This window comes from Lipophrys pholis (genome assembly GCF_963383615.2).
Source record: "Lipophrys pholis genome assembly, chromosome: 1".
Classification (NCBI taxonomy): Eukaryota; Metazoa; Chordata; class Actinopteri; order Blenniiformes; family Blenniidae; genus Lipophrys; species Lipophrys pholis.
Window position 1 is genome coordinate 5,493,419 of NC_137635.1, and position 25,068 is coordinate 5,518,486.

The window sequence follows — 25,068 nt, forward strand, 5'->3', positions numbered from 1 at the left end:
TGCAAAGTGATGTGCAACAGTGCCCTCTGTTGTTCTGATGCCATATTACAATGTATTTATCAAAATGTACTGATTGGAATTCAATAGGTGGGTCTTCCGAAAGCTTGTTTATCACTTACACACAGCAAGTCTCTTCCCCAAAAAAACAAGAGTATTGATAATTCTATACATAGTACTGATGTCTTGTTTGGAAAATGAGTTGTAGGCAGGCTGGGGATCAGCTGACCGCACCACCAAAAACCATCTGGTTTTGCACAATCACCAATGTGAAGCGGCGATGCGGCACTCACCCTGGCATTTGCCACCGTTGGTCGGGTCTCCATGGTAACCGGGCATGCAGGTCTCGCAGTGCGGGCCGGTGGTGAGGTTACGGCACTGCTCGCACACGCTGCCGTTCGTGCACGTGCTGTGGCCATTACACTGGCACGCTGCGAGGGAAACAAGGGAGGTTATGGATTAATGCAACAGCAGCGGCGAAAGCTTTCATTCTGCCACAGCTGCTTTCAGCTGTGGCAAGTCCAGGCTAAACAATCTGAGACAAGACAGGTGATTTTATGCCAACATGCCTGCGTTCCCGTCTGCTATCTGTCTGCAAGTCACATAGGCACCTGTGAGTGATTTAACACCTACTGCTCTTGTTGTTATTGCTCCGGAGAAATGCAAGCGACCCATTAGGGCTGTCACTAACTTGTGTCTGCAGTGTCATATTAATTACCATTTATTCAGACATAACTGTTGAAATATTTTTAATGGCAGCAACTTTTAATTAACCTGCAATAAATCTCCAATTGGAAATACAAATGTGTTAATTACCTTGTTTGTATTGTTGGTTTTCCCACCAAAGTGAATGAGAGGAGGTTTTAATTTTAAAGAAAGTCAACCCCTCAGTTGCAGCTTCTTGTATCAATACAACATAATCAAGGACAGTCAAGGTCAACCTGTAAAACCAACTATATCATATTGTAAAGAGTGACATTTTGTCTAAATATGGGTTAAAGAAAAAAGCACAAAGTCACTGAAATCTCTTCAAAGCTTCCTAAATTTTAACTATGGAGTACATAAATCCACGTTAAAGCATATAACCAAACACTTAAGATTCTGAAATTAATATGAGCGGGTTGTAAAGACAGGCGCTCAATGAAAGCATTAAATGCCATACTAGTGTAAGGTTGCATGGAGTCAGCAGGGAGGGATTGGTTGCATAGAGAGGCTGTAACACGACCTTTTGCTTCTCAAACTTGAGCCGTGACAGTCAATAGGTAATAACAAGCTCTCACATAGATAAACTTACAACCCCTTGATGTGTAATTCAGTAAGTTGGACAGGAAGTGGATCGCTCACCGGGGCAGTGGATGAAGGCCCACTCGTAGCCTTTGTCTTTGGGGCAGCTGCCTGGATCCAGGCTCATGTCGTGGGGCTGGCCCTGCTGGCTCTGCTGGCCCTGCTTGGCCAGCCTCTTCATGGGCCCACGGTACGAGCCCTCTATGCACAGGCCCTTCCCTGTGTTGCTGGGGTCCCCACACCAGCCGCACTCTGGCTGCTCCAAGCATTGGGAACATGTCCGCAGGCCAGAACAGTTCTGGGCTGAAGAGGAGAAAACATTTGAGAAATGTTGGAGGCTAGTGACACTTTGAGAGGCTTTGGTTCAGTTAGAGAGGGGTCGCTTTCAAGTGAAAACCAAATCTTTTGGAACTTGTGCACCACGCCCGGGGTAAATAGTTCTTCTGCACGTGCACGAATAGGTGATGGCCTCCAGGGTGTCATAACTCCCAGTCCATATTCTCCTGGGACTTGGTAGTAGTACGAGTTGAGAGTCACCATAATAACAATCCAACTTTGTTGTCTGTTCATACGAGTGTCTGTGTACTCCCTTTGTAACCGTTTATAGCATATAGTTCTCTGAGCAAGTGTGTGCGGTTTCATTACAAAAAAATAAATACAAACGACAGCACCAAGTAGTGGCCCAACATGAAAACAGCATAATTTTCAGCGTCTCCTCCAAAACGTTGCAGTGTAAATGCAAATGTTTTCTGAAAACAAAAACGCAAATTCGCTGAATTTTCACTTGAAATGTTGTCATGTAAACGGGGCTTTGGGTAAAATACTGAACCCCAAGTTGGTCCAAATGGTGTGCGAGCACCTTGATTGACTGTGTGTTTTGTCTGATTCTTCTCTCAGTTAAAAACAAAAAAGAAAATCATATTCCAGGTTAATTGGTGTTACTGCCTCCCTGCGTTTGCCCTGTGGTTGACTGGACACCTATCCATATTGCACCCTGCCATTTGCTCGTACCGAGCTGGGAGCGGCTCCACCCCATGTGACCCTGGGCAAAGTGGTATTTGACATAAATGGATGGATGACAAATTCAATAAAAACAGCAGCAATAGTACATTATTTTCTCTGCAGGTAAACTCTTAACAGGGTACTGTTTCTAAGACTCTTCAATTGGAGGATTTACACAGACAGCTCCATTCATTTCTTTAGCTTTTACAGAAGCCGAGGATTAAGGAGCGCTAATGCGCTTTGCACTAAAACACGAATGGGTTATCTAGTGAGTTCAACAGATTTGAAAAGCAGATAAGAGGATAAGAACCATAAAAAGTGAGTGTTAAACAGCTAATGGAGGCCACTGAGCAAGACGGCGAATGTGTCAGAGGAGAACTGGTAGAAAAGTTTGTGATGCGAGCAGAAGTTTCAACAAAGGGGATCAAGTACAACGTGTCAAGCGGTCCCGAGCTCTAAACTGTGCAACCCAAGAGAGCAATGCCGTTTTTTGTTTTTTTTTGTCAGCCGAAGAGACCAACACTCACAGCCACTAAATTGTTTGGCAACTTTCAGCACCCGCACTCGCCTGTCAGGCAGACACTTCAGCGGAGAAAATGCCACTACTACTTTAAGGAGACAAACATTGAGTGCTTTTACCTCAGTTTATGTCAAACAGATCTCCAGCTATTCTGCTAATGGATGTGAAACCATGACAACACAAAAGCAATCAGTGCAATGCAAGGCCATTTAAGTTTGTTTAGACGACAAGACATAAGTGGTGGATTTCTCAGGAACATACCATTCTTAAAAAAAAAAAAAAGAAAAGAAAAAAGAGCAGCTGGATGAGGAGTTTTGTCTTGCCACAACACAAAAGCACGTTGTAACCTGAAATCTTCAACGAAAATCAAACTCCACATCTTTCATTTGTGCTTTGACGGTTAAATCAATATGTGGGGCTGAACGGCCAAAATGTGATAAATTGGATGTTGAATACAGCGGCGTCTGTACAGAAAAAAATAAAAATAAAAAATCTCCCTTTATCCATCGTTCCCAGTTTTTATTAGCTGAACAAATACAATATCTGTGCCTGGCTCCGATTCTCTCAGCAACACACTGTATTCATTTGTACAGACTTTCAAAGTGGATTTACAAATGCAAATGAATCCAACTTCCAACTTCCACTTTTCACTTTCATGTTCCATTTCTCATTACATCAAAATGTGACTTTAGAGGTCAAACTCTACAAGATTTGGTTTTAGAAGATCAGTGTATTGTACATCCACTTTAAAGTCCCCTGTGGCTACTGCTGCTTAAATTTGTGTCTCCCGGCGGTTTCGCGGCCTCCAAATTGTTATTCCTGGATTTCACAGGCACTACAAAAGACTGCTGATCAACATGACAACCTTCAGTGTCTCTTTTACATATCTGAGAGAAATGCGAGGGGAACAGCTTAGCTCTGGGTCTCGGCATGCTTTGTGTTGCTCAGCGCCATCAACAAATGACAAATGTTGCATTTAACCCTGCGAGCGTGTGAAGTCCTCCATCTATGTAGCTTTACTGTTTTTTTGTTGTTTTTTTGCACCGACGTGACGACTCTCGTTAACGTAGAAAGCTGGTCCCTGTGTCTCACTGCGTTGGCCATGTATGAAGTCAAATCAAGACATCTATACATATATAGTGTGTTTGCATGCAAGAGGTTCTTTTAGCTGTTTTATGTCTACAGATACCAACAGCTGTTAACTATATCATCATATACTGTGAGTTTAGAATTCATCAAAAAAAGCTTCTGCAGTATGAAAGTCTGGCAAAACCCCTGGCTCAGGCCAAGCCAACCTCCCGAACTGTACACCAACAGTAGAATTGGTGTAAGGAGCATACAAGCCTGATCCCAGGGAAAAGACAGAATCAAAGAGTGTGGAAAACGCTTCGAGGTGAAAGGCAAAGTCAACTCAACCTTGCATGTTTAAAATTCTGTCTGAACTAAACGCAGCCGGGAGGGGGGTTTGCTTTTTCGGACCAGACATGATGAAACAGACAGACACTGTGTTTATGGCACGGATGACCATGTGTTTGGCTCGGGCCGTTTGATCCAGTCGGATACAGCTACACAGAAAGTGAAGAGATAAACTGGATTATCAATTTGAAGGCTATACTGTAAATGAAGAGTTTATTCCCCAGAGAAAAGCGAGAAGCTATTACAAGCTTTAACACAGTAAAAAAAGAAATCACTACTAGCTTATTCCCAGCGGGCAGTGATGTTACAAAGTTATTTTTTATAGGTTTGTAGCTTTAAATGCATTTATGTAGTGGACTCAGAACGAGGAAGTAGATTGCAAAACTCAAGACTCAAGGCAGCGGTTGAAACTTTGCGTCAGACAGAACAAACAAAGTGAAGAAATTGCTGAGAGGATTGAGAGGACGCCCTTCTCCGTCCTTCACGCCATGAGGGACTCCAACAAGACAAACATCCATGGCGAACCGCGCATCTCTGTCTGCATTAGCCCACACCGGCAGACACAAATGAATTAGGGACAGCACTCATGGGCTCCCTAAATTTGTTACTCGCTAAACTGATCAGAGATATTTTTACAGTCTGCCACAACAGTGGCTGGTATTCATACATCACGCAGCACCGAGGCGGCGGCTACCTCGACCTTCAAGTGAAGGAGCCCTCAAGTCAACTCGCTCCCACACGGGGGAAAATACTGCTTGGCCTTTGTATGCGTCCGGCATTTAGGATGATCAGTCCTGAACATGATCATCTGGGGAATAACAATGTGAAACTGTCTCCAGCAGTGCTTTCATTTTGTGGCTTTCTCCTCTGGATTCTCTAAGTGTAATCTCAACTTCAACAGCCTGAACAACTTGTGGCCCTTCAGACCTGTTTATGTGACGCCTTAGAGGGATTATAACATTCAGGACTTCTGCTCTAAAGCTCAGGCAGATGATGCAAACATGCACAATAGACATTACTTATATGCTTCATTCTGAGTATTGCTGAGAAGAGGACTGATGCATTGTGTTGAATTGGAGAAGCTTGTGTTGGTCAATGATCGTGATTGCATTATTAAAATACATTCATGCTGTTGAAATGGGATTATTTAACTTTTTGTTGGTATATTATCATGTATTTTGGTTCACAACTACCACAAAAACATTCCCATTCACAGGACTACATGTGTGCACTCCCACAACACCCACATTCACTGTTATTTGCAATCTCTCCTTCTCAGCGCGAGACTTTGCTTAAACTACTTAGCTAATGGTATAGCCTGGGTCAACAGGGAAATCTAACAGTTGGTGTGAGATTATACGCGGAAGTAATTGGCCATTACGAACCAAATACACTTTCCAAAGCCAATCACGGGAAAACCAATACGATTTCCCCCTCTGCCAGAAACACCTTCCACTTTAAGCCGTTTTCCTCCCGTAACCTCTTTTCTCTCAGGTGATGAATATTGGCTGCTTACAGAAGGCCGATCTGGGAGAGCTTATTGTCAGCCGCCTTAATGCCAGACTTTAGACTTCAAAGAAGACTCAACTAGATTAAGTTCAGTAAAACATTCTTACCCACGCAATCTGCAGTCTGCCACTCCAGACACTGGCCGTAGGGGAAAGAGATGACGTAGGCGGTGGAGTCGACGCAGCGCTGGGCGCTGCCGCACCACATGCACTCCATGGACTGACTCGTACAGTTGGCACAGTTGGTGTGCAGCAGGCAAGGTTTCTTGCAGGACGGACGGGAGCTCTGATTGGGGTTTCCTGGGCAGGAAAACAACAGAAATGCATTTAAGATACCATTCTCAAAGGCATCAAATATTTTGTGTATTTATTCTGTTCATGTGCTCAAGTTATTGGGGTGACATCAAGATCGTACAAATAAACGTTCAGGTGAAGATATTTTGAGTTTGGTTGAAGGATTAAAGATTAGGTAAGTAGCTTTGTTTAAAGTGAGTTTGCAGGAAATGAACAGTGAGTGGAAGAGCAAGTCGATATAATGTGCATGAGTGTGGACTATTAGTTACAGATGAGTTTAATGCAAATGAATGTCAATTTAAAAAGCTCCCTGGAAGGACGATACTCCCTTCTCACTGTGATCGGAGACTTTAAACACCCAGACACACGCATGCATTGTTTAAAAATTGACTTAATTTTACTCTGCTTGGTGCTTACACGTGGGAAATATGGTGTTAGAAAATGCTTATGGACAGTGGGAGTGTGTCGAGGGTGCAGCTCCACACGTCTGTGCGCCATAGCAGTCATAAAAACATCCCGTCTCCACTGTTGAGTGTAACACATGTGAACGTGTATTAATTCCTGTTGTCGGGACCTAAAGTCTATATACACACACACATTTCCGTTAGGTTTAGATTATCATTAGGATTAGCCAAGTTGTAGGCATGTAACTCTGCAGGAAATGTATAAAAACGGATGTATTGTTGCCATAAAGCACTGAAATGTGTCTGTAGTTGTTAGGGTGCGCGTCTCACCAGTTGCTTTTTCACAGATGAGGCCATGTGCAGTGGACGTGCACGGATTGGCCCTCAGACCCGACACCTGAGGCTCCTCCAGGTAGGCACAGAATCCAGAATCGCTGGGCTCGCCTGGCAGCCAGCGCAGGCTGCTGTTGGTGAAGGGAGACATGTCCTCCCAACCCCAGTATGACACATTGATCTTCCTCAAGCCCACCCATGGAGACAACCGCTGTGGACACAAAACAAAAGGCTCAACACATACTGGCATTCAAATATTAGTTAAAAAAGGTTAATAAGTGTGCCTCCTTTTTCTCTGCAATTGTGCTATTTAAAAAAAAAAAGAAGTAGAACACTGGATAGCTGCTGCAGTTACACTGCCAAAGATGTCATTAAAAGTCTACTAAAAACAATTTCACAGATATGATTACTTATTTGCCTTCAGGAATCAACTTTAAATGTAATGGGAAAATGATGCAGTACGGTAAGGCGAGGGTCTGCTCAGAACAAACAGCCCAGTTTCAACTCAACAGACTGACGACAAATGGTATTCTCCTGAATGCAGGAGGCATGACCAAACTAAAATCCATCAGTAGATTCGTCTGTCACTGCGGGAAACGTTTGTATCTGTGAGGGACAAGAAGGTGAGTGTTTGTCCGAGAGCACAATTCAACAATTTCATTAAAACTGAAAAGGCTTGAATGATGAGCCTGCTACTGTCATTTGGGATTTATATTTTAATAATAAAGTCATAATTGAGATCTTCTGGTGCAGAATATATATTCAAATTATGAGTCCAAAATAGAACTGCAAGCTGTCCAGTCTGCATGTATAAATGTATTTGTATAAGGAAATGTAAACTAAGCTCGACATTACAGCAAAAGTGCCAATCAAAGTAAAAACTATAAGCAGAAGAGAATCAGCTGTCAAGTCTTAGATAATTTTCCAATGAAAGTAGCTGCTGTTTCTCATTCCTCCACTGGGGCTTCCACTGGCTTTTTTGGGGGGTGCTTTTTTAAATTTCTTCAGGCGATAAAAACAAAAAAAGAGAATTTCAGAACATACTCATACTTCATGGCACTACTAAGCAAAACATTATTTATAGATCAATGTGCTAACTTTTTACAGGTTGAGCCCACTCCTGTTCAACCTGGGCTGTAAAGGTCCGAGTTAGAGACCACTGGCGATGATGTTTATGACCGTTACCGCAAAGTCTGCTCTATACTGCTGACAGAAGTGAAGAGAAATCATAAAAGCTGAGTAAATCATATAGGTTGGAGCACAGAGTGACGAATGACAGACAAAAGAATTCTGCAGGCTGAACCAGTAAAAAAAAAGGGGGGGGGTAGAAAATAAATACTCCTGACTCGTTTTTAAACACGGTGCTGTAAACTTGACCTGTCACAGTGTGCACATTATAAAACCTGTAACTTAATATCATCTGTTTGAGAGAGAATGTGTTTCGGACACAACAGATCAGGTGTGAACAAGTTTTATTCGGGATACTCGAAACAAGCTGAGCAGCTGGGGGGGGTCACAAGCTCAGGGAAACATGTACTCATTTTTCTTTACCTTGTCTTGTTCCTGGAGCTTCTTGAGCTCCTCGAGCACAAAGTCCACTTGTTTGGAGGTGGTGAGCGAGGCGATGTTGCCGTTGAGGTTCTTGCAGTAGTGTTGGGCGTTGTCGTAGCTCTCACGGCTGGAGTTTATCCTCAAGCAGGCCTCACCCACTTGGGTCCAGCCCTCACTACAGTGCTGGGCTGAAATGGGGGTGGGGGGTGGAAGAGAGAGAGAGAGAGAGAGAGAGAGAGAGAGAGAGAGAGAGAGAGAGAGAGAGAGAGAGAGAGAGAGAGAGAGAGAGAGAGGTGGTAGTGAAATCATTACTCTCTTAACATTTACAGGGCGGCAGGAGAAATTCTTTGAAGTCAATATTTGAAATCACTAACTGAGACTGTTAGTTAAACACTGCTGAAGGGGGAGCGCCATACCCCGGGTGAAACGGCTGCAAACGGAGAGCAAAGCAAGCATCAGAAATCACAGGGGACGAAAGATTTAGGGCGGTGTGTGTGTGTGTGTGTGTGTAGCTGATTTTGCATGTGTGTATTTGGCACCGATTTGCTCTAAATGTACGCATTGTGTGTGTGTGCGATGAGCAACTTACATTCAGGCATTAGAAATTTATGTACAGGCCACACACACACACATACACACACACACACACACACACACACACACACAAGCAGGTGCATATACACATTATTTGCAGCTCCCACTGCACTCCCCCCTCAGGCGACAAGACTTCATGAACTGAAAATTATGGAAAAAGTGACAGCACTATTTCTCCAGATTCAGCCAGCGTCAACATCAACAACGGGGGTGGGGGTGGGGGGGAAGTTGGTGCGAGGTAAACTAAATGCACTGCCAGGTCTGATAAACAACATCAGGATGACATCTTGAAAATGCATCTCTACACTCGGCAGATAGTGTTTAAACTGCAGCCAAAGAAGGAAACAAAAACTTCCCACGTTAAATCATTTTTAACATCAGCAAAAGCAAAAGTCACGAAAAGATTTGATTCACTTTCTGTTCTTAAATTGATCAAGTAAGGACAACTCTGAAAATCAATGAATGTCTGTTTTAATATCCCCTTCTACTTCAGACGTCAGTGAAGCTGTTCATTACAGTGAACATGTCAATAATGTGAATATTTCCCTCCGTTATGTTTCCATAATGATCCAGTCCTGAAACAATATCTCACAACTTCTGGTATAATGCAATAACAACAATCCTAAAACATCTTTTTTCGGTTCTTTACACCAGTGTTATTCAAGATTAAGACATTTTTTAATATGAACTAGTGACAGAGTCACATCAATGAAATTTAACAAGCAAAATTAGATGTACATTGAGAAAAAGCTTTTAGACTGGTCGATCGTGACTAAAAGGATTTCTTCAGCTAATTGCTCTAAACTTGACTGTTACTTTGAATTTTCTGCAATAATTATAGACTCAAGCATAATTGTAGGAAGTTAAGCCTTTTCTTTCTCTCCACTTAATGTGCATACTGGACTCTAAAGCACCCCACAAATTTTTTTTTTTTTACTGGACATGGAGTCATCATCGCTTTAGAAATTATACCAGCATTTTTAATGGATATTTTGAAATGGAAGTTGGTGTAGTAGTTAACATCGCGTCACAGTGAGATTATTCCCAATTTGACTAGTTTGCAAGGTCTTCCTGTGTGGTTGTTCATCTCTCTGTGATGGACCAGCAACCTATGCAGGGTTGAACCCTGCTTTCACCCATTTCCAGTTAAGATCCACTTCCTGCTCCCAAGAACCTAAAGCAGTATAGAAGCTGGGTGGATGCTATGGAACCAACCACGTTAGGTCTATCTCCAAATGTAAGCACCATATTGACATCGACAAAGAGAGAAAAAAAAATTTGTTTTACCTTCACCCGTCCTTGACTGTATGTGTGCATGTGTGTGTCAAACTCAAAACCAAATCCAAAGCCTTCAGTGTGATTCTTTCGTATAAGAATACCCTTGCTGGGTCTGAGGTGGAGCTTACCAGGCAGAGCGTGGCACTGCGAGTGGTTCTGGTCCCACTGACAGTTGAGATTCAGTGAGCAGCTCTTGCAGTTGGCGAGCTTGCTGCACACCTGCTCGTTCCGCACTGGACACTCGGTGAAGTTCTTCACGTTCTACCGCATCAGAAAGACACAAAGAAAAAAAAAGTTAAAAGCAAAATCTGTTATTTTTGAAGAAGCCACTCATTCAGAGAGTATAAAGAAATACGGCACAAAAATCCTTCTTCCCTCCAAAATCCTCAGCTCAGGAAAATCATGGGGGGGGGGTTGTGTGTGTGTGTTTCTGAAAGACTAATGTTAAACAGCAGTGCTTTGGTGCCCCCTGTTGGAGAACTCACAGATGTACAGTTGCTGGAGGCGGAGATGCATTTCTTGTCATCACACCACTGGCAGCCGTTGGTGTTTGCTGTGCAGCTGGCACAGTCCGAGAACCTGTAGCACCACTCGTCCACCGTGACTACAAACACAGAAGAAGCAGCAGCGTTGGAGGGAGTGTCTGTGCGCACAGATAGTCAAAATACAAACCCAGCTTGGGACACATAACAAGTAAGAGATTTAGCAGGCGGGGAGCTTTATGTGAAAGTCAACTTTGAAACTTGTTCATGTTTTTCCTCACCAGCTTTGGCAGGGCAGAACGGGGCAGGATTGAGGCTGCCGTCAGCCATGCTGGGTTCCCAGGGGACACAGCGGCCCCTGCTCCAGATGCAGCGAACCCCTGGCCCTGCCTTCTCGCACCGGTCCTGTGCCAAGAAGGCCTGGCAGCTGGGAGGTCGATACACCAGCACATCGTTGAGCAGCACGCTGGAGAAGCCCCCAAACACATACATGGACCTGATGAGGAAAGCAAATAAGAAAAAGCAAGAGCTGAAACCACTGTCGCTATTCCTTGTATATGGTGTGTTGATTTATTTATATTACGGCTCCAGACGTCATCAACAGAGCAGAAATATCACCACCAGATCAAACAAAGCAACACACGACCACAAACAGACTTGGAAGCAGATTCCACCATCTGTCCAGTGTGCAGAATTCCACATCCAGCACTCACCCATTGCTGACCACAGCAGAGTGACCAAAGCGGTTGACATCCCGGTGCAGATTCGGTTTTGGCAAGACTTTCCACTCATCACACGCTGAGAAAAAAAAAGAAAAAAAACAAGGCAGTGTGAGTAAGTGACTTGGTTTTCCACTGTTTTAAAATCCTAAACTGTGAACAAAAACAGCCAGACTGCAGCAGAATGTGGCCCAAATCTAATTATTTTTTGTCCCTTGGTGTCTCTCCACAACTTTTCTGTCAAACAGCACACGTGACAAAAGGCATTTGTATTACAAATCAGATCTGGGCTACACTGATGTTCTGCTAAATCTGATAAATGTTTGATTAATTCCAATGTGGCCAATTCTTCTATTCATCTGAGTTGGTGAAAATCAATGAGGCCAAAAATCACTACAATACAATGTACATAAAAACTAAAATCCAGCCAATTGCATACTGGACACACTGCATAAATCAACACCACAAACATGTGCATCCACTGCCTTACAAATGACTTTTCTCAGAAATTCTGGTCTTTTTCCAAGTCCTCTCAGTCTAATAACTACTTGAAAAACAATCAATACACATTGACTTTGGTGGTTTCCACATTTGATTTCAGACACAAAGTGTTCTTTATGTGACATCTTGTTTTTGTTCGTCTGTACGAGCAGGTCACGTCAGGACTGAGGCTCTGACAAAAGTGCCATTTATAAATAAAAGACTGACAAACCACATAAAATATAAATTAAAAAATTAAGCAGTAGGACAAGCAGTTTTTTTTCTGTCTGATTTTCAGTGAATGTTATCAATTCATAACGATTATATAGGAGAAAAAAAAAAAGAAGCATTGTGGCACGATTAAAATCCAATGTAATTAAAATAAAAAATGACTGGCCAAAACTTTGCATCTGAAAATAGCCCAAAAATTTGATTCATCACCAAATCAACACCTTTAATAAGTTAATGTTTTCTGTAGCATATGACGTAAAAGGTTTCTAATACTTGTCATAGTTGGAGTTAAAGAGAGGATAATGAAAAATGTGATTACTTGAAGGTATTCCAGTGATTATTACATTCTAATCACAATAACACATTAATGAATAAGTAAAACTACAAGACCTCAGGCTAATGGAGTAAATAATTTACAATTCCCAAGGAAATCCTGACGCTTGTCAGCTTCACCCAAAAACATTGTTGTTTCAACTAATCTGTAAATGTGATGACAAAGTGACAAGAACACATAATTCATCCCTCGTGGCGACGCCTACCGATGTCGTAGGCGAGGAAGTCGGCGGAGAAACACTTGGCCCCGTTGCTGAGCGACGTGTCGTTGTGTGTGTTGCCACCGAAGATGAGCAGGGTGCCGCTGAGGAGCACGGCTGAATGCAAGTACCGTGGAAAGCCGCTTTCTCGCAGAATGAACCTGGAACGCACGGGGGGGGGGGTGTCAAGGACGACTGTAAAGCGGCGGCATGTAATACGGGGTGTCACACAGCCTCTGGGATGCATAATGAATGAGGTGAGCAGAACAGGAAGGTGTTGATTCACCATGTCCGTGTGTTGACGTCGTATCGGTAGAGGTCATCGACGAGGCCGTATTTGTTTGCGGGCAGAGCTTTATAGCCGCCGTGGACATAGACGCTGCCGCTGGCGCTGTCGTAGGTGCTGCTTTGGCCGTAGCCTCCCTGGGGAATGGCGCCTCTGGTCTCCGGCACCAACCACGTGTTGGACCCTGTTAATGAAGCATGAAGGGAGAGCTTTAAAGACACCATCTTCCTATAAAAACGGTATCAAACGTGTGATGGCTCGTTGCAAAACCGAGGGCATTTCACAAATCTGCATTTCATGAGAAATACATACGCAGCTTTGCATTTTCTCTCTTCTACATCAATAATAACGCGGCGGTTGTTTATAGCTGACATGCAGCGTGGCCGGCTCCTGAAAATGTCAATCAAATCTGGAACATGCCCCCCTCTACTTTAAAAGTACCACAAATCAAATAGCACTCAGTAGTGACGCGATTTAAGAAAAGTATCCTTGAAGAAGAACACAATCTCTTCTCATTGAGAGACTAGAATATAAACATCCTTGATCCGTTTAATTTTTTTTAGCTTTCTTTCAAAAATAGACTGTCAGGGGAGCTAACATTATTTTGCTGTGTGCACTTCATGTTCTGATTTCTTCTCATTGTTTTTCTTTCTTACAGTTCACAACAAAAGAGAAACGGGCTGCAGATCATCTTAGTTGGTGGATCCTCAACAACTTCCCTCACAGGTTTTTAATTAAAAAAAATAAAAAATGAAAGAAGAGACCACAAGACATGGTCCTAGAGAATAATATTCAGGTAACTGAGCAAAATTCAAATTAATACTTGTCGACTAAGCTTACTGTCAACTGTCAATGTCGTGCTGTGTGTTCAGGCTCAACGTATTATATCAACTGCTTAAAGTCTTTACTTTCCACAAAGGTAAAGGGAAGGTAAATCTTAGAAGGTCAATGTTGTGATGAGCCGTGTTATCTTCTAAGACCAGGTGGGATTACACCGTCTCAGGGTAAATGATATCAATTGCCTTTGAGTTGCTTCGGAGCCACGTTTACACGGCCTCCAAAGTGTCAAGACTCCCAGTTCATTTTCTCCTGGGACTTGGTGGTTCTACAGTTGAGAGTCACCCGGAATAACAATCCAACTCCACTGTCTGTCCATAGGAATGTCCGTGTTTTCTTCCATTGTTAATGTTTATAGAGTACTGCTCTCTGCACATGTGAGTGCAGTTTCTTTACAAAAACAAACAACAGCTCTAACCTGTAGCCAGGCATGTTCACTACATCGTTTTTTGGGGTTGGTCGTTGCTGTGTAAACGGACATAATCTTCAGAATGTTGCCGTGTAAACACAAATCATTTCTGAAACGAAAACACATACCGGTAATCGCAGCAGCAACGAATACTGAGTGCATTTAGAGAAGCCTACACAGTACTTTGTTTTAATTTATGTAGATAAAAGTGCTGACAAACTCTGTTGATGGAAAAACCGCAGTCCGACAGCTCTGTAGCTCCGACTAGTGGCAGGCAGTCGCATGACGGTTGCGCTTCTCATACTGGGATAAAGTTCCTTTTACACCACAACGATAGACTGAAGAAGGCATCATTTCTAGTTTTCGTTTCAGAAAAGTTTCAGATTCAGACATTTTGAAAATGATCACACACACAGAAAAGCCACAAATGCCGTAAATGCTGTGCATCCTGGCCCTGTTGTGTAAATGAACCTGTGAAACCTTTCGGGTTTCATGTGAACGGGCTTGAAACTCTAATACCGGTATTTCAGGTGCCGACAAGTGAACATTTAATCACTTAGCCGACTAATTGTACACATCCCTAATTACTACTGCCATTCGTATTCAAAGCCACACTGTCTGCTGTGGCTGATTAATTGAGCTGTGTATTAAGATTAAGAAACAATTGAAAGAAATAGCACAAGCTTTTATAAAGAAACGACATAAACTACAAATTGAAGCTGCTCCAAACGTCTCACGGTTTCGCAGCACTTGAAATCCTTTATTTGTGGAGTCATCTATGACTCAAGACAGATCTTAGCAATATTTTTTGCTGATTTATTATTCTATTTATTCAGATTTATGAATGAAATGAAAATGAAAAGCTCATTTTAAGCTACATGAGGTTGCAAATAAACACATTTTACAACAATGTGATAAGTACAATGTGAACATTGGGGAAAACTTGAGATAAACAAGTGTCATTTAGTAGAATTGACTCACTCAGATTGTACTCCTGAACGTTGCTGATGTAGCTGTAGATTGGGGAGTAGCCAAAGATGACCAGCATGATAGCCTCGCCGCTGTCCAGAAGGACGCAGTGGGCCGAGTGTCCCTCCACAGCGTATATTTGAGCCGTGGCTGGAGAGCTCACCACGGGGTTCCTCTTCTGCCACGTCCGACTGGGTACGTTGAACACCCACAGCTCGTCTGTCACGTTTCCCCAGCCGGCTTCCAGCTTCCCGCCGAACATATAAATATCATCCTGAGCAGATGACGAGAGCACATGAGAGGAGTTGACACACACCGTCATAAAAATCGAAAACATGTCAAAACCTAATGGTGAATGTGCCTTTCTGAAAAGCCTTAGTTGACATTCCCGTACCTACACATATGTTCAGTCACAGTGGCAAGATTTCTAGGCCATTACCCACTCTATTCCTTTTATAATAATACAGCCCTATGACTGATAGAATCAAGGCATGAAACTGGTATTAAACAATATTTCATTAATTTAGCAGATACTGTGTTTTTTGTTCAACAATGCTCATACTCGACATAGTCTGGGACTTTTCTTTATTGAAAAGACTCCATCATAGTTAAATCTGACCAAATGATTAGAGCCTGTTTGCCTCATGGAAATAAAACATGAGGGGAAAAATGGCAGGTTATGATGGACTTTTTATGGGAAAATTGGTTCAATTATATTATTATTTTTAAAAGATCTGAATAAATCTGGGTCAGAAAATCACCAGATTGCATCACTCTGGATGTCTGACCCATCTACAATATATCACCATCAGTTATTTAAGTTGGCATGTGTTAAATCAATTAACAAAATTCTATTTGTGAAGGATATTTTAAACATGCACACACACATCTACCATTTATATATGCACCCAGAAAGACAAAAAGTCAACAAAATCCTATGATATGATGTGCAGAGACTAGTACAAGCTCGATAAAACATCCAATTCTCCCTCCCATGGTCACTTTCTGTTTTCTACAAGCCTTCTGGATTGCGTTTACCTGGTGGGGTGCAAGTGAGTGGCCGTATCTTGGCACCGGGCCACTATTGATGGGCACCGTGTTCCAAATGCCACTCTCCAGGTTGTAGCTGCGGGGCAAAGCAACATAAAAAGTTACACCAACACACACAAACCAAAGCGTGCACAGAATGTACCCATTACCTACGGCGCTTCCAAAACACTGCACGCGTCTCTCTGACTTCACACAAATTGATGTTTACCTCATAACCTCCTGAATTATTAAAGGGAAACAAACGCTCATAGTTTCCTTCTTTATTTTTAGCTGGAAATTCTGAACATCTGCTGAGAAATTAATGTTTGCAACTGTGGGCAAAGAAGGAGAACACCTGGTCACGTCATCACACGTTAGCAATCTGTACAAGATGCTTTTGGAGCATCAGGAATCACGACGTATAGCGATGAGCAAACACAGAGCAGATGGAGAGAGCTTATCTGAGCAATGAGGATGAGAAACATTGGTTAGAAAACCTGAAATAGGACACGGCTAAGTGTAGATTTTAGTTTTCCAATTTATCCAAAGAGTTGTCTACGAATATTAAACCTTTTTTTTGGATTTATTCAGTCACTTTATATATGCAGAAATGGAACATAAACTACAACACATTGATGTTGTGTTGCTAAAGCTACGAGGTTATCTGTTGATACAGTTTGTCAGAGGGTATGTTTACACACATTGAGTTTGATCACAGCTTCAAACCAGAAAGGCTTCAGTAGTGGGAATGAAACAGGAAACTGGTGTAAAGGCAACAAAAAAAATATCTTGGTGCAACAAGGTGCTCAAAGTAAGAAGATCAGCCGGATGTCATTATAAGCATTTAAGCACCAACATCCAAAACATGCTGCAGAAAAGGAAACTTTATCTAAAAAAAGCAGTTCCCAATGAAGACTTGAGTAAGATTGACTGATGTGAGTCAGACAACTAAATAATAGCATTATCATGTATAAATATCTAGAACTCTGAATCAAGTCTATGTTTTAATGCCACAAAGTATTTCTATATCATTAAGAAGTTCCCAGTCCCTGCTCTGAACGGACCAAATACAGGCTTCCAACAAGTATTGTGTTACATTTAGCACAGCCCACAACATCTTGGTGGAAGTTATGCTCCAGAATATAGACCACAACAGCTGCGCAGGATGTATTTCTAAAGCTTATGATAAAGGCCACAGACCAGACTGTTCACACAGTACAAGCCTCCTTCAAACTGAGGATATGAGCTGTTCGGCAGATCAATGGGATGTATGAAGAAAAGAATCGAAAAGTGTATGATTCATGACTAAAGGTGGCTGTTTGATCAAAGGGAATTCACAGTAATGACAAGACAGATGCATTCAGCTCTCATCAGTGCATCAAAATTAATAAAAAAAGATAAAAAATTTATCAAACGCACAAGCATGGGTGGCTCTGAACGCTACAGTCTTGTGAGAGATGTTGAATATCTGTCATTGTCTTCAGTTTTCCAAAAGCAACAGATTGCCCGGTGTTCCCCCTGATTGTCCCCGCACTGGATACTTCTCTACAGTAAGCGTAAGCCCATCATCAGTTGATCTTATCATACGGTTGACTGCTCGGAGTAGCACAAAACCACTTTTCTTTCAGGCTAAAAAGGGTGTTGAATTTCATTGAGCAAGCAAATAAACAGATGGTACATTTTGATGAGAAAAGTTTCCTGAAGACAATCATTTGGGTTTAAGTTACTTACTTAAGAATCATCTGGAAGGAGCTGTAGTTGAAGGTGTAGCCACCCACAACCCACATGACCTTCTCCTGCACCACGGCCTTGTGGGACGCTCTGGCGAGAGACGTGCCGAAGGGCTTCACGCTGGGTAGGACCCAGAAAGACTCTGTTGAAGGTACGGTCAGAGAGCAATCTGGACCTGTCGGTGGGGGGAGAACACAGGATGGAAAGAGAGGAAATTGAAGAAACAAAAGCAACAAATAATCATTATTAACATCTTGCTTCCAGAGGCACTGTCGCCCCTTAAACGAACATGACAAGCAGGAAGGTGCGTATAGGTTAAGCCGCGTGAACGGCGACCATGCTAGAAAGGCACATGCCTCCGCTAATGAGCCTGTCAAGTTTCATCATGCAGAAGCGTTTGGCTCGCTCCAGCTGGAGGCGCATAATAACGCACTGTCACAGGGCTTATCGACATGTTACCAATCAGCATTACAGCACAGCACAACACAACTCAACACAACACAACACAGCTGTTTGCACTCGTCTGCGATGGCGTCGCTCATTACAACTGGCTTCACAATCACCACAGACGACACGGGAGCTGCGGCAGCACTTTGAATGACTGCAAATGAACATTGTGTAGAACCGTGAGGAAACCTTTTGAATCTGGGAACGCATCGTTACAAGTTTAGGTGTCAGGACCACATATGATTGAAACGCTGATATGAAAACATTGGGGTTTTTTTATTTAAGAAATTCATAGGAGTAGCGGACTCAACACAACACCGAGACCCGAGCTGAGATATCGGTGATACCAGGATGAGTTTGTGACAAAACAGCAATAAGGGAAGATTTCTATACATTTCACGGTATTTTGCACTTGAAGGTTTCATTAAATTTAGTTTCATGTTAAGATTGTAGTAATTTACCATAGAAATTGTTTGTTTTTTACAAAAATATAGACATTTTTACCACATATATTGGGCTGCATGTGTCCCCTGAACTAAAATTGTGTTTGACACCCCTGGTTCAGGTTATGCTACAGCAGCAGAAAAAAAAGTAAAGTCAGGAATCAGGGGGGGGTTCCTTTTCCCAACCATCAGTTGTTGTATTTCTTACCTTTATTGAGAGGTATTTATGATATGAAGAAATAAGCCCAGATTAAAACTGATCAATTCTCCTCACTATCTGGTCTGAGATGAAGCACATGCAGAGTGAGAGTTGGAATGGGGTTGAAGCTTCATCCTCCCACACTTTGAAGCTTCCTGATCAAAATGATGCAACACGTCGGGGCTCCTACCCTGCCAGCTGTCGTTGCAGACACAAAGCTTCTCCCCGGTGAGGTCGCAGTAGCCGTGGTCGGGGCTGCCGCAGTTGTTCCTGCAGTAGGGGATGTCGCAGGCCTCGCCTTTCCAGTACTTGTCACATTCACAATACACTCGGCTGGCGGCCGAGTTCCCAGGAGTGCACTTGCCATGGCCGGAGCAGTTATTGGGACAAGAGTTGATCCTGGATAGAAATACAGTGTGTTGTCATTATGTAGTAGAATAATAAATGCACAGCTGGGGATGACTGATGACTATCATTTAACATTTAGCCATTGTTAGTAGGATTAAAAAGACTTCTGATGCAGGAAAAACAAAAACCACTGAGCAGGCCAGTGGTCATTACAGTGACTGCTGCCGAGAAGGACTTAATACTTGTTCTGTTATTTGCAATACTCAGAAGAAGCATGGAATGGCTTATTGTGGGTTATAATGGCACACAAATCATCCCATACTCAACACTTGTGGCTAAGAAATTGGGGTCCATGGGAAAAAAAAAATGTACATCATCTTGTGGCTTGTTTCAAAATCTGAGCCAACGCATGAACCGCTCACGGTACTTACGAGTAAAATATTTCAAATCCTGTCAGGTTGTAGGCAGCGTCGCTGAAAAAGTGTAATAGTGCATAGCCCGACGTCGTCTCCACCTCCGGAACCGTCTCGTTGCCCCGCACCTCCGGCACGATGAGGCCGCTGGGAGGAAACCCAGAAAAGGATTTGATCAGAACTCGATCCTTGGTTTTACAGTAACAACTTCTCATTAAATCTCTCTGTAGACAATCAATGGAGACTAAATTACAAACAAAGGCAATAAAACTGGAGTCAATGTCTACATTTTTCAAACAGTCAGTGCTTCTTCTGTTCTAGAATCAATACACAGGAATTAACCTTTTAGTGCTTTCAGACATACTCATTACTCAAAACAAACTAAAACTCATTTACTGACTGAACTTTTTTATTTGACAGCATGCTGGTTTTTTCCCACTAATGGAAACTATCCTTAAGCACTTAAGACGGAAAGAAACCAGACGCCACCAGAGATCAGTGAGCGTATTAACTAATGAAATGAAGGTTCCATCTCTTTGACCTTCTCACCTGAAAACAGCGACCAGCGGCGCATATATCGAGTCTCCGTCGTAGACATACATGTGGTCCCAACTGCATTCGGTGGCAAAGTGGTTAAATCGTAACCGCAGAACCGCGTTTGGACTGCAGGAGGAAGAGACGACAAAGCGATGAGCTTACGTTCCTTCAACGGAATGCAAAACTCAATCAACAGCCTTTCGATTACCGCTGGCTACTTGGAAGTTAGCAAAATTCAAATTGTCATCTTATTACTTCTGTGCTTCTCAAAGGATCGATTTCATTTAACTCTTAATGGACCTTCTGTGCATTGTTCTCCATTTCTAAAATGTAGCAGGATCCCGGAGCGACGGGCCGCTCTTTGTTTATCGCCATCTCGGTAATGCACTTTCGAAACAGCTCCATCTTATCAGTGGCGGTCGCGACAATTAAAAGCATGAAACGATAAAGGAAGACTCTGTATTTCTCTAACTGCTAAGAACAAGAGAGAGAGAGAGAGAGAAGGAATGGTGAACTATCGGCTGACAATTCTCCCAATTACTTACTAGCCCTCGATGAGCCAGGTGCACTTCGTCTTGTACTTGTAGTTGATGGGCCCGTCGGTGAGGTATCCCGAAGGCTCGGTCAACCTGAACACAGAACCCAAACAGTGAGTACCAACACTTTATAGAGTCTCAGTGACATAATTGAGTTTCTGCAAAGACTGGACTATTTTAAATGGCCGTTGGTTGTGGTGTGTTTAGACTCATATTGTGAGGCAACAATGAGCCTTTTCATCTAATCTGCAGCTTATTCACCACAGCTCGCATAGTGGGAAGAGGCATAACGTACTGATCAGAGTTGATTCGTGTTGAAAACAGAAGCATCTTTGACCACAACCAATAAACTCGCCGCTGTGGTTGAAGAGAATGGATCTTTTCAACATGGTTTTAATTCAAACAGTTGAATGTGTTCAGTCTTGAGTTTCAAGATATGCTTTAAAATAAACTCATCTTAAAAAGGCTGGGAATCTGTATATTATTCTTTAATTGATACAAGATAAACTGTGTAGGGGTGGGAGTATTTTTAAGCCAAAAATCTCAAATTAAAAACAATCGTGGAAAAAAAACAAAGATTAGAAAATCACAACTGTGCAGCTGATTGTTACTACTTATCAGTAGACAGACAAGTATATGCTGATATGGTCTTATCTACAATGAGCTTATCATTTCTACTTGTTCTCCTTTCCTCGTTTTATATCCCTCGACCTGTCATTGTGAGGTATAACAGCCAATTTGGTGCCAGATTGTTCATGTGGTGAACAAAAACTCCAAAGTTTCTGTTGCTGGAGCGGGTTCAATAGTATTTCAGGTGCACCGGGTTAAGTCTTGACCGCGGCTGAATCAGGGTTGCTTGTATGAAGAGCATCCAGCGTAGGAGCAGCTGAATAAACACTTCCACGGTTAACCAATTACTGTTTCTTCTTTTGTAGAGGCGAAGGTCTTCTGCTTGTGACAATTCTAAACAAAGTTATTTCCCCAAAAGTGAATAGTTTGCGACTCCATATCCGATCAGCTGACCTCTATTCTTGATGAAGACTACCCCAGAAGCGTCGACTAAAGTGTCCAATTATAACACTGCCTTGCGGATTAAAAGATCCCGGATAAGAAGCCCCCAAAAGAAAAAAAAGAGAAAAAGAAAAAAAGACGACAGTAAGCTCAAGGTCACTTTGTGCCATCCAAAGGATTCAATCCGCGGTCTCCTGAGAGGGCTTGTCAGACTGAACTAGAGTGTCATCCCCAGAAAGGAACTCAGTAATGAGTTACTGGGCCAGGATCACAAGGAGCTCCGGGTGTAAGTTTAACTCCAAGATGCAGGCTGATACAGCTTTCTCTTTTTTTTTGGAGGGGGGGGGGGGGTCAAAACCAAGACAAAGTGACAGCATGACATACAACAATGTCATAGGTGGGTTAATTACCAGCGACTATACTCATCAGCTATAAAAAAAATAAATAAAAAAATTGAGGTGTTGCAAAAACAAAAGCCTTTCATTACAATTTAGCCCTCTGGTAATGAGCCCTAACAGTCATTAACTTCCCCATCCCTGGTATAAATGATGTCTCTGGCAAATGTTTTTAACAACACAATATTCTAATGTCAGACGTCTTGACAAGTTAATGGTCTAAAAATGTTTACACATAAAATTCACCCTGAACATTCAGCTCCAGACAAACAAAAAAAAACAACAACAAACAAACCTGTTGTTTATAACCTGCCTGAAGCGGGCCTTATGTTCCTAAATATTCAGGAGCATCTCGGTGCTGCTCCTCTTTATTTGAAGTTAACCTGCACTCACGACAGCTTAACACCTGTGACATAAACAGCCAGCAGCGAGCGACTGGCAATGAGTTAAGGCTGTGTAGACATCCAAGAGTGATGAATTTTTCATGCTGCACCGTGGACCTCCCAGGGAAACACAATACTCCTAAAAGAAAAAAAAAGCTGTTTGGCCTGCTCCTGCTAAACTTTAACACACAGTAAACAAGCCATGAATCGGCGAAGCCCCTTTGGACGCGTTGGTTCCGGGTGGCGCAGTATTAATACGCACGTCTCCGATACAGCAAAGATGTTAAGGTTTGATTTCAGCGGCTGGTCTTGGGGGTGATGAAAGGTTGTCCTGATGACAACCCATGCTAAACCAAGGACACATCAGGGGTGATGGTAATTACTGTGATCGAGGCGCCTCGGCACCGCAGAGTGCTCCTCAGGTGCAGCGCGAGGCCATTAGGATGCTCTCCTCAGGATGAAGATTGTTATTACCATTAGTTTTGCCGCTGCATTCCAGCCTCCTCGTTCTGTACGCTGCAGACAACCAATAACACGCTGTCCCTTGTCGTGTGTTGTCATGGCTTCCAGCCAGAAGACATATTCCTCCACTAAGAGCAATCGGTGGACTGTAGCAACAGGTGTAAAATCAAAGTTGGATAATGACGTTTCCTGAACGACGCAGGGGCCTTTCTGAGCAAAAAGCAAAGAGATTTTGAGGGGTGGGGGGGGGGATTGATCCGGAATCAATGGAAACGCATGAGGCACCGAGTCAATACGACGGTGGATGGCGGCGTCTTCATTGTCTGGTCTGATCGCAGTGAACAAGGCAGTCATTCAACAATTTGTCTTCTTGTGTGAGAGAAAATCAAACCAGTACACATAAAGCATGTGATAATTGTCATTCTGCACACATCTGCAGTAACCGAGTTTATGTTTTTGAATTTTCTTTCTGGGAAAAATGTCACCCAACTCGGTGTTTATTGTAAGACTGTGGTGTTTTAAAAGGCATTATAGGTCATGTGACTGGACTGCGCTCAGTTTTTGATGCATTCAATGAGGAAATGTGCTTTTTTTTTTAATCTGTTAATCAAAGAAAATTCACCTGCTTTTTTTAAGGAATTGACTATGAAGGTGATGCTTTTGAGAGGCATTTTGGAAGACTTGACTGGATCTCTTCATAATTTGAATAAACCAGCATCACATTCAATGGAAAAATGTGAATTTTTTGTCTTTCTTAAAACAAAAATAGATTATAAACCGGGAAAAAATTACATGTTTTACTGTACTTAACCATTATATGTCCTGATAAATAAATAAAAGAAGAAAAAAGAAAATCGCCCAAATTGGGTTGGTACTTAAGGTGGGTTTTGTACTTTTTGAAGTAGAACACTGTGTGCCGAGAACTGAGTTACTTAGTTTTGATCAGCAGCCTTGTATTTCACCTTGCAAGCATTTCATTTTCCATTTCGTCAGATGTACTTTTTCCTAAAAAATATATAAATAAGCAAGGTACATAGAGGACTGTTGGCCCAGTGCCAATGATGTTTACTTGCACTGATGTTGGTAGAAAAACTGACGAGATCCAAGTGGAACAATGTGATGTCTCTTTTACATGTTCAATGATAAAATCGAGAACTTTTTTTTTTTTTTTTTTTTTTTAAATATTGAGTCTTGTTTAGAATTCAACAGGTGGGCTTGGGTTTAGTAGACTATATTTCTCCTGTTATTTGTTTTCTTTTAGAAAAACAATCCCCATTTCATTCAGTCACAAGTACTTTTCTCCTAAAAAAAAAAAAAAAGCAGGGTTCACAGAGTGTTTGCACAGTGATCTTTACTAGAAAACCAGCTGCTACTGGGTCAAACTAACCTACTTTCACTGGCTGCTATCAGTGCTGTGGGACATGCGGGTGATTGTTTTTTTGAGGGCAGAGACTTACTTGAACCTCCCCTGGCAGTGCTGGCACTGATCCCCGACCCATCCCCGGTCGCAGACGCACGACCCGTTGACACACTTCCCCGAGAGGCAGCTCTTGTCACAGGCTTTGGCCGGAGAGGCTTGAGCGAGCAGCACGAAGTGGAACAACACGTAGACCACCAAGTATCTGCTGTGGACGGACAGTCTGGGTCCGTGGAGAAAGAGTTTACTCCTACACTTCCCCCCTGGATCCATTTTTCTTCCTCTCCAGGGCGAGTGAGAGACAACAGGGGTGGTGGGGGGGGGGGGGGGGGGGCTTTGGGGGTCTACTTTGTGAGAAAAGCTACTCGGGATCTTTCAACTACAACAAACAAGTCCTGCATGTTTCCTTGAGAGTCGTACATAATTCAAGATTATGGCTGCGCGTAAATTTGCTTTGGCGAGAAATGGCTGAGAAATTCCAATGTTTAGCTGTTTTCAAACCGCATGCATAGATTCTGACTGGGAGGAATTCAGCTTCATCTTATAAGAATTAAAAAAAAAAAAAAAAACTGACTAAAGCTTTTCAGGCT

The 25,068-nt window shown here is 42.5% G+C and overlaps 1 protein-coding gene across 1 annotated transcript in view; it reads right to left on the reverse strand.

Annotated features, from left to right (window-relative positions):
• Nucleotides 1-24,751, reverse strand: part of atrnl1b (attractin-like 1b) — a gene marked incomplete at its 5' end in the record, with an annotated part of 69,141 nt that extends 44,390 nt beyond the window's left edge. The window contains 19 exons of the mRNA XM_080464704.1: nt 291-428; nt 1,342-1,584; nt 5,836-6,027; nt 6,756-6,969; nt 8,310-8,497; nt 10,310-10,442; nt 10,667-10,785; nt 10,945-11,159; nt 11,377-11,461; nt 12,633-12,787; nt 12,913-13,096; nt 15,140-15,401; nt 16,166-16,253; nt 17,888-18,062; nt 19,167-19,375; nt 19,756-19,884; nt 20,287-20,400; nt 20,820-20,903; nt 24,519-24,751. Coding sequence (XP_080320830.1) covers nt 291-428; nt 1,342-1,584; nt 5,836-6,027; nt 6,756-6,969; nt 8,310-8,497; nt 10,310-10,442; nt 10,667-10,785; nt 10,945-11,159; nt 11,377-11,461; nt 12,633-12,787; nt 12,913-13,096; nt 15,140-15,401; nt 16,166-16,253; nt 17,888-18,062; nt 19,167-19,375; nt 19,756-19,884; nt 20,287-20,400; nt 20,820-20,903; nt 24,519-24,751 — 3,160 coding nt within the window. The remainder of the gene's footprint in view (nt 1-290; nt 429-1,341; nt 1,585-5,835; nt 6,028-6,755; nt 6,970-8,309; nt 8,498-10,309; nt 10,443-10,666; nt 10,786-10,944; nt 11,160-11,376; nt 11,462-12,632; nt 12,788-12,912; nt 13,097-15,139; nt 15,402-16,165; nt 16,254-17,887; nt 18,063-19,166; nt 19,376-19,755; nt 19,885-20,286; nt 20,401-20,819; nt 20,904-24,518) is intronic.
• Nucleotides 24,752-25,068: the final 317 nt, after the last annotated feature.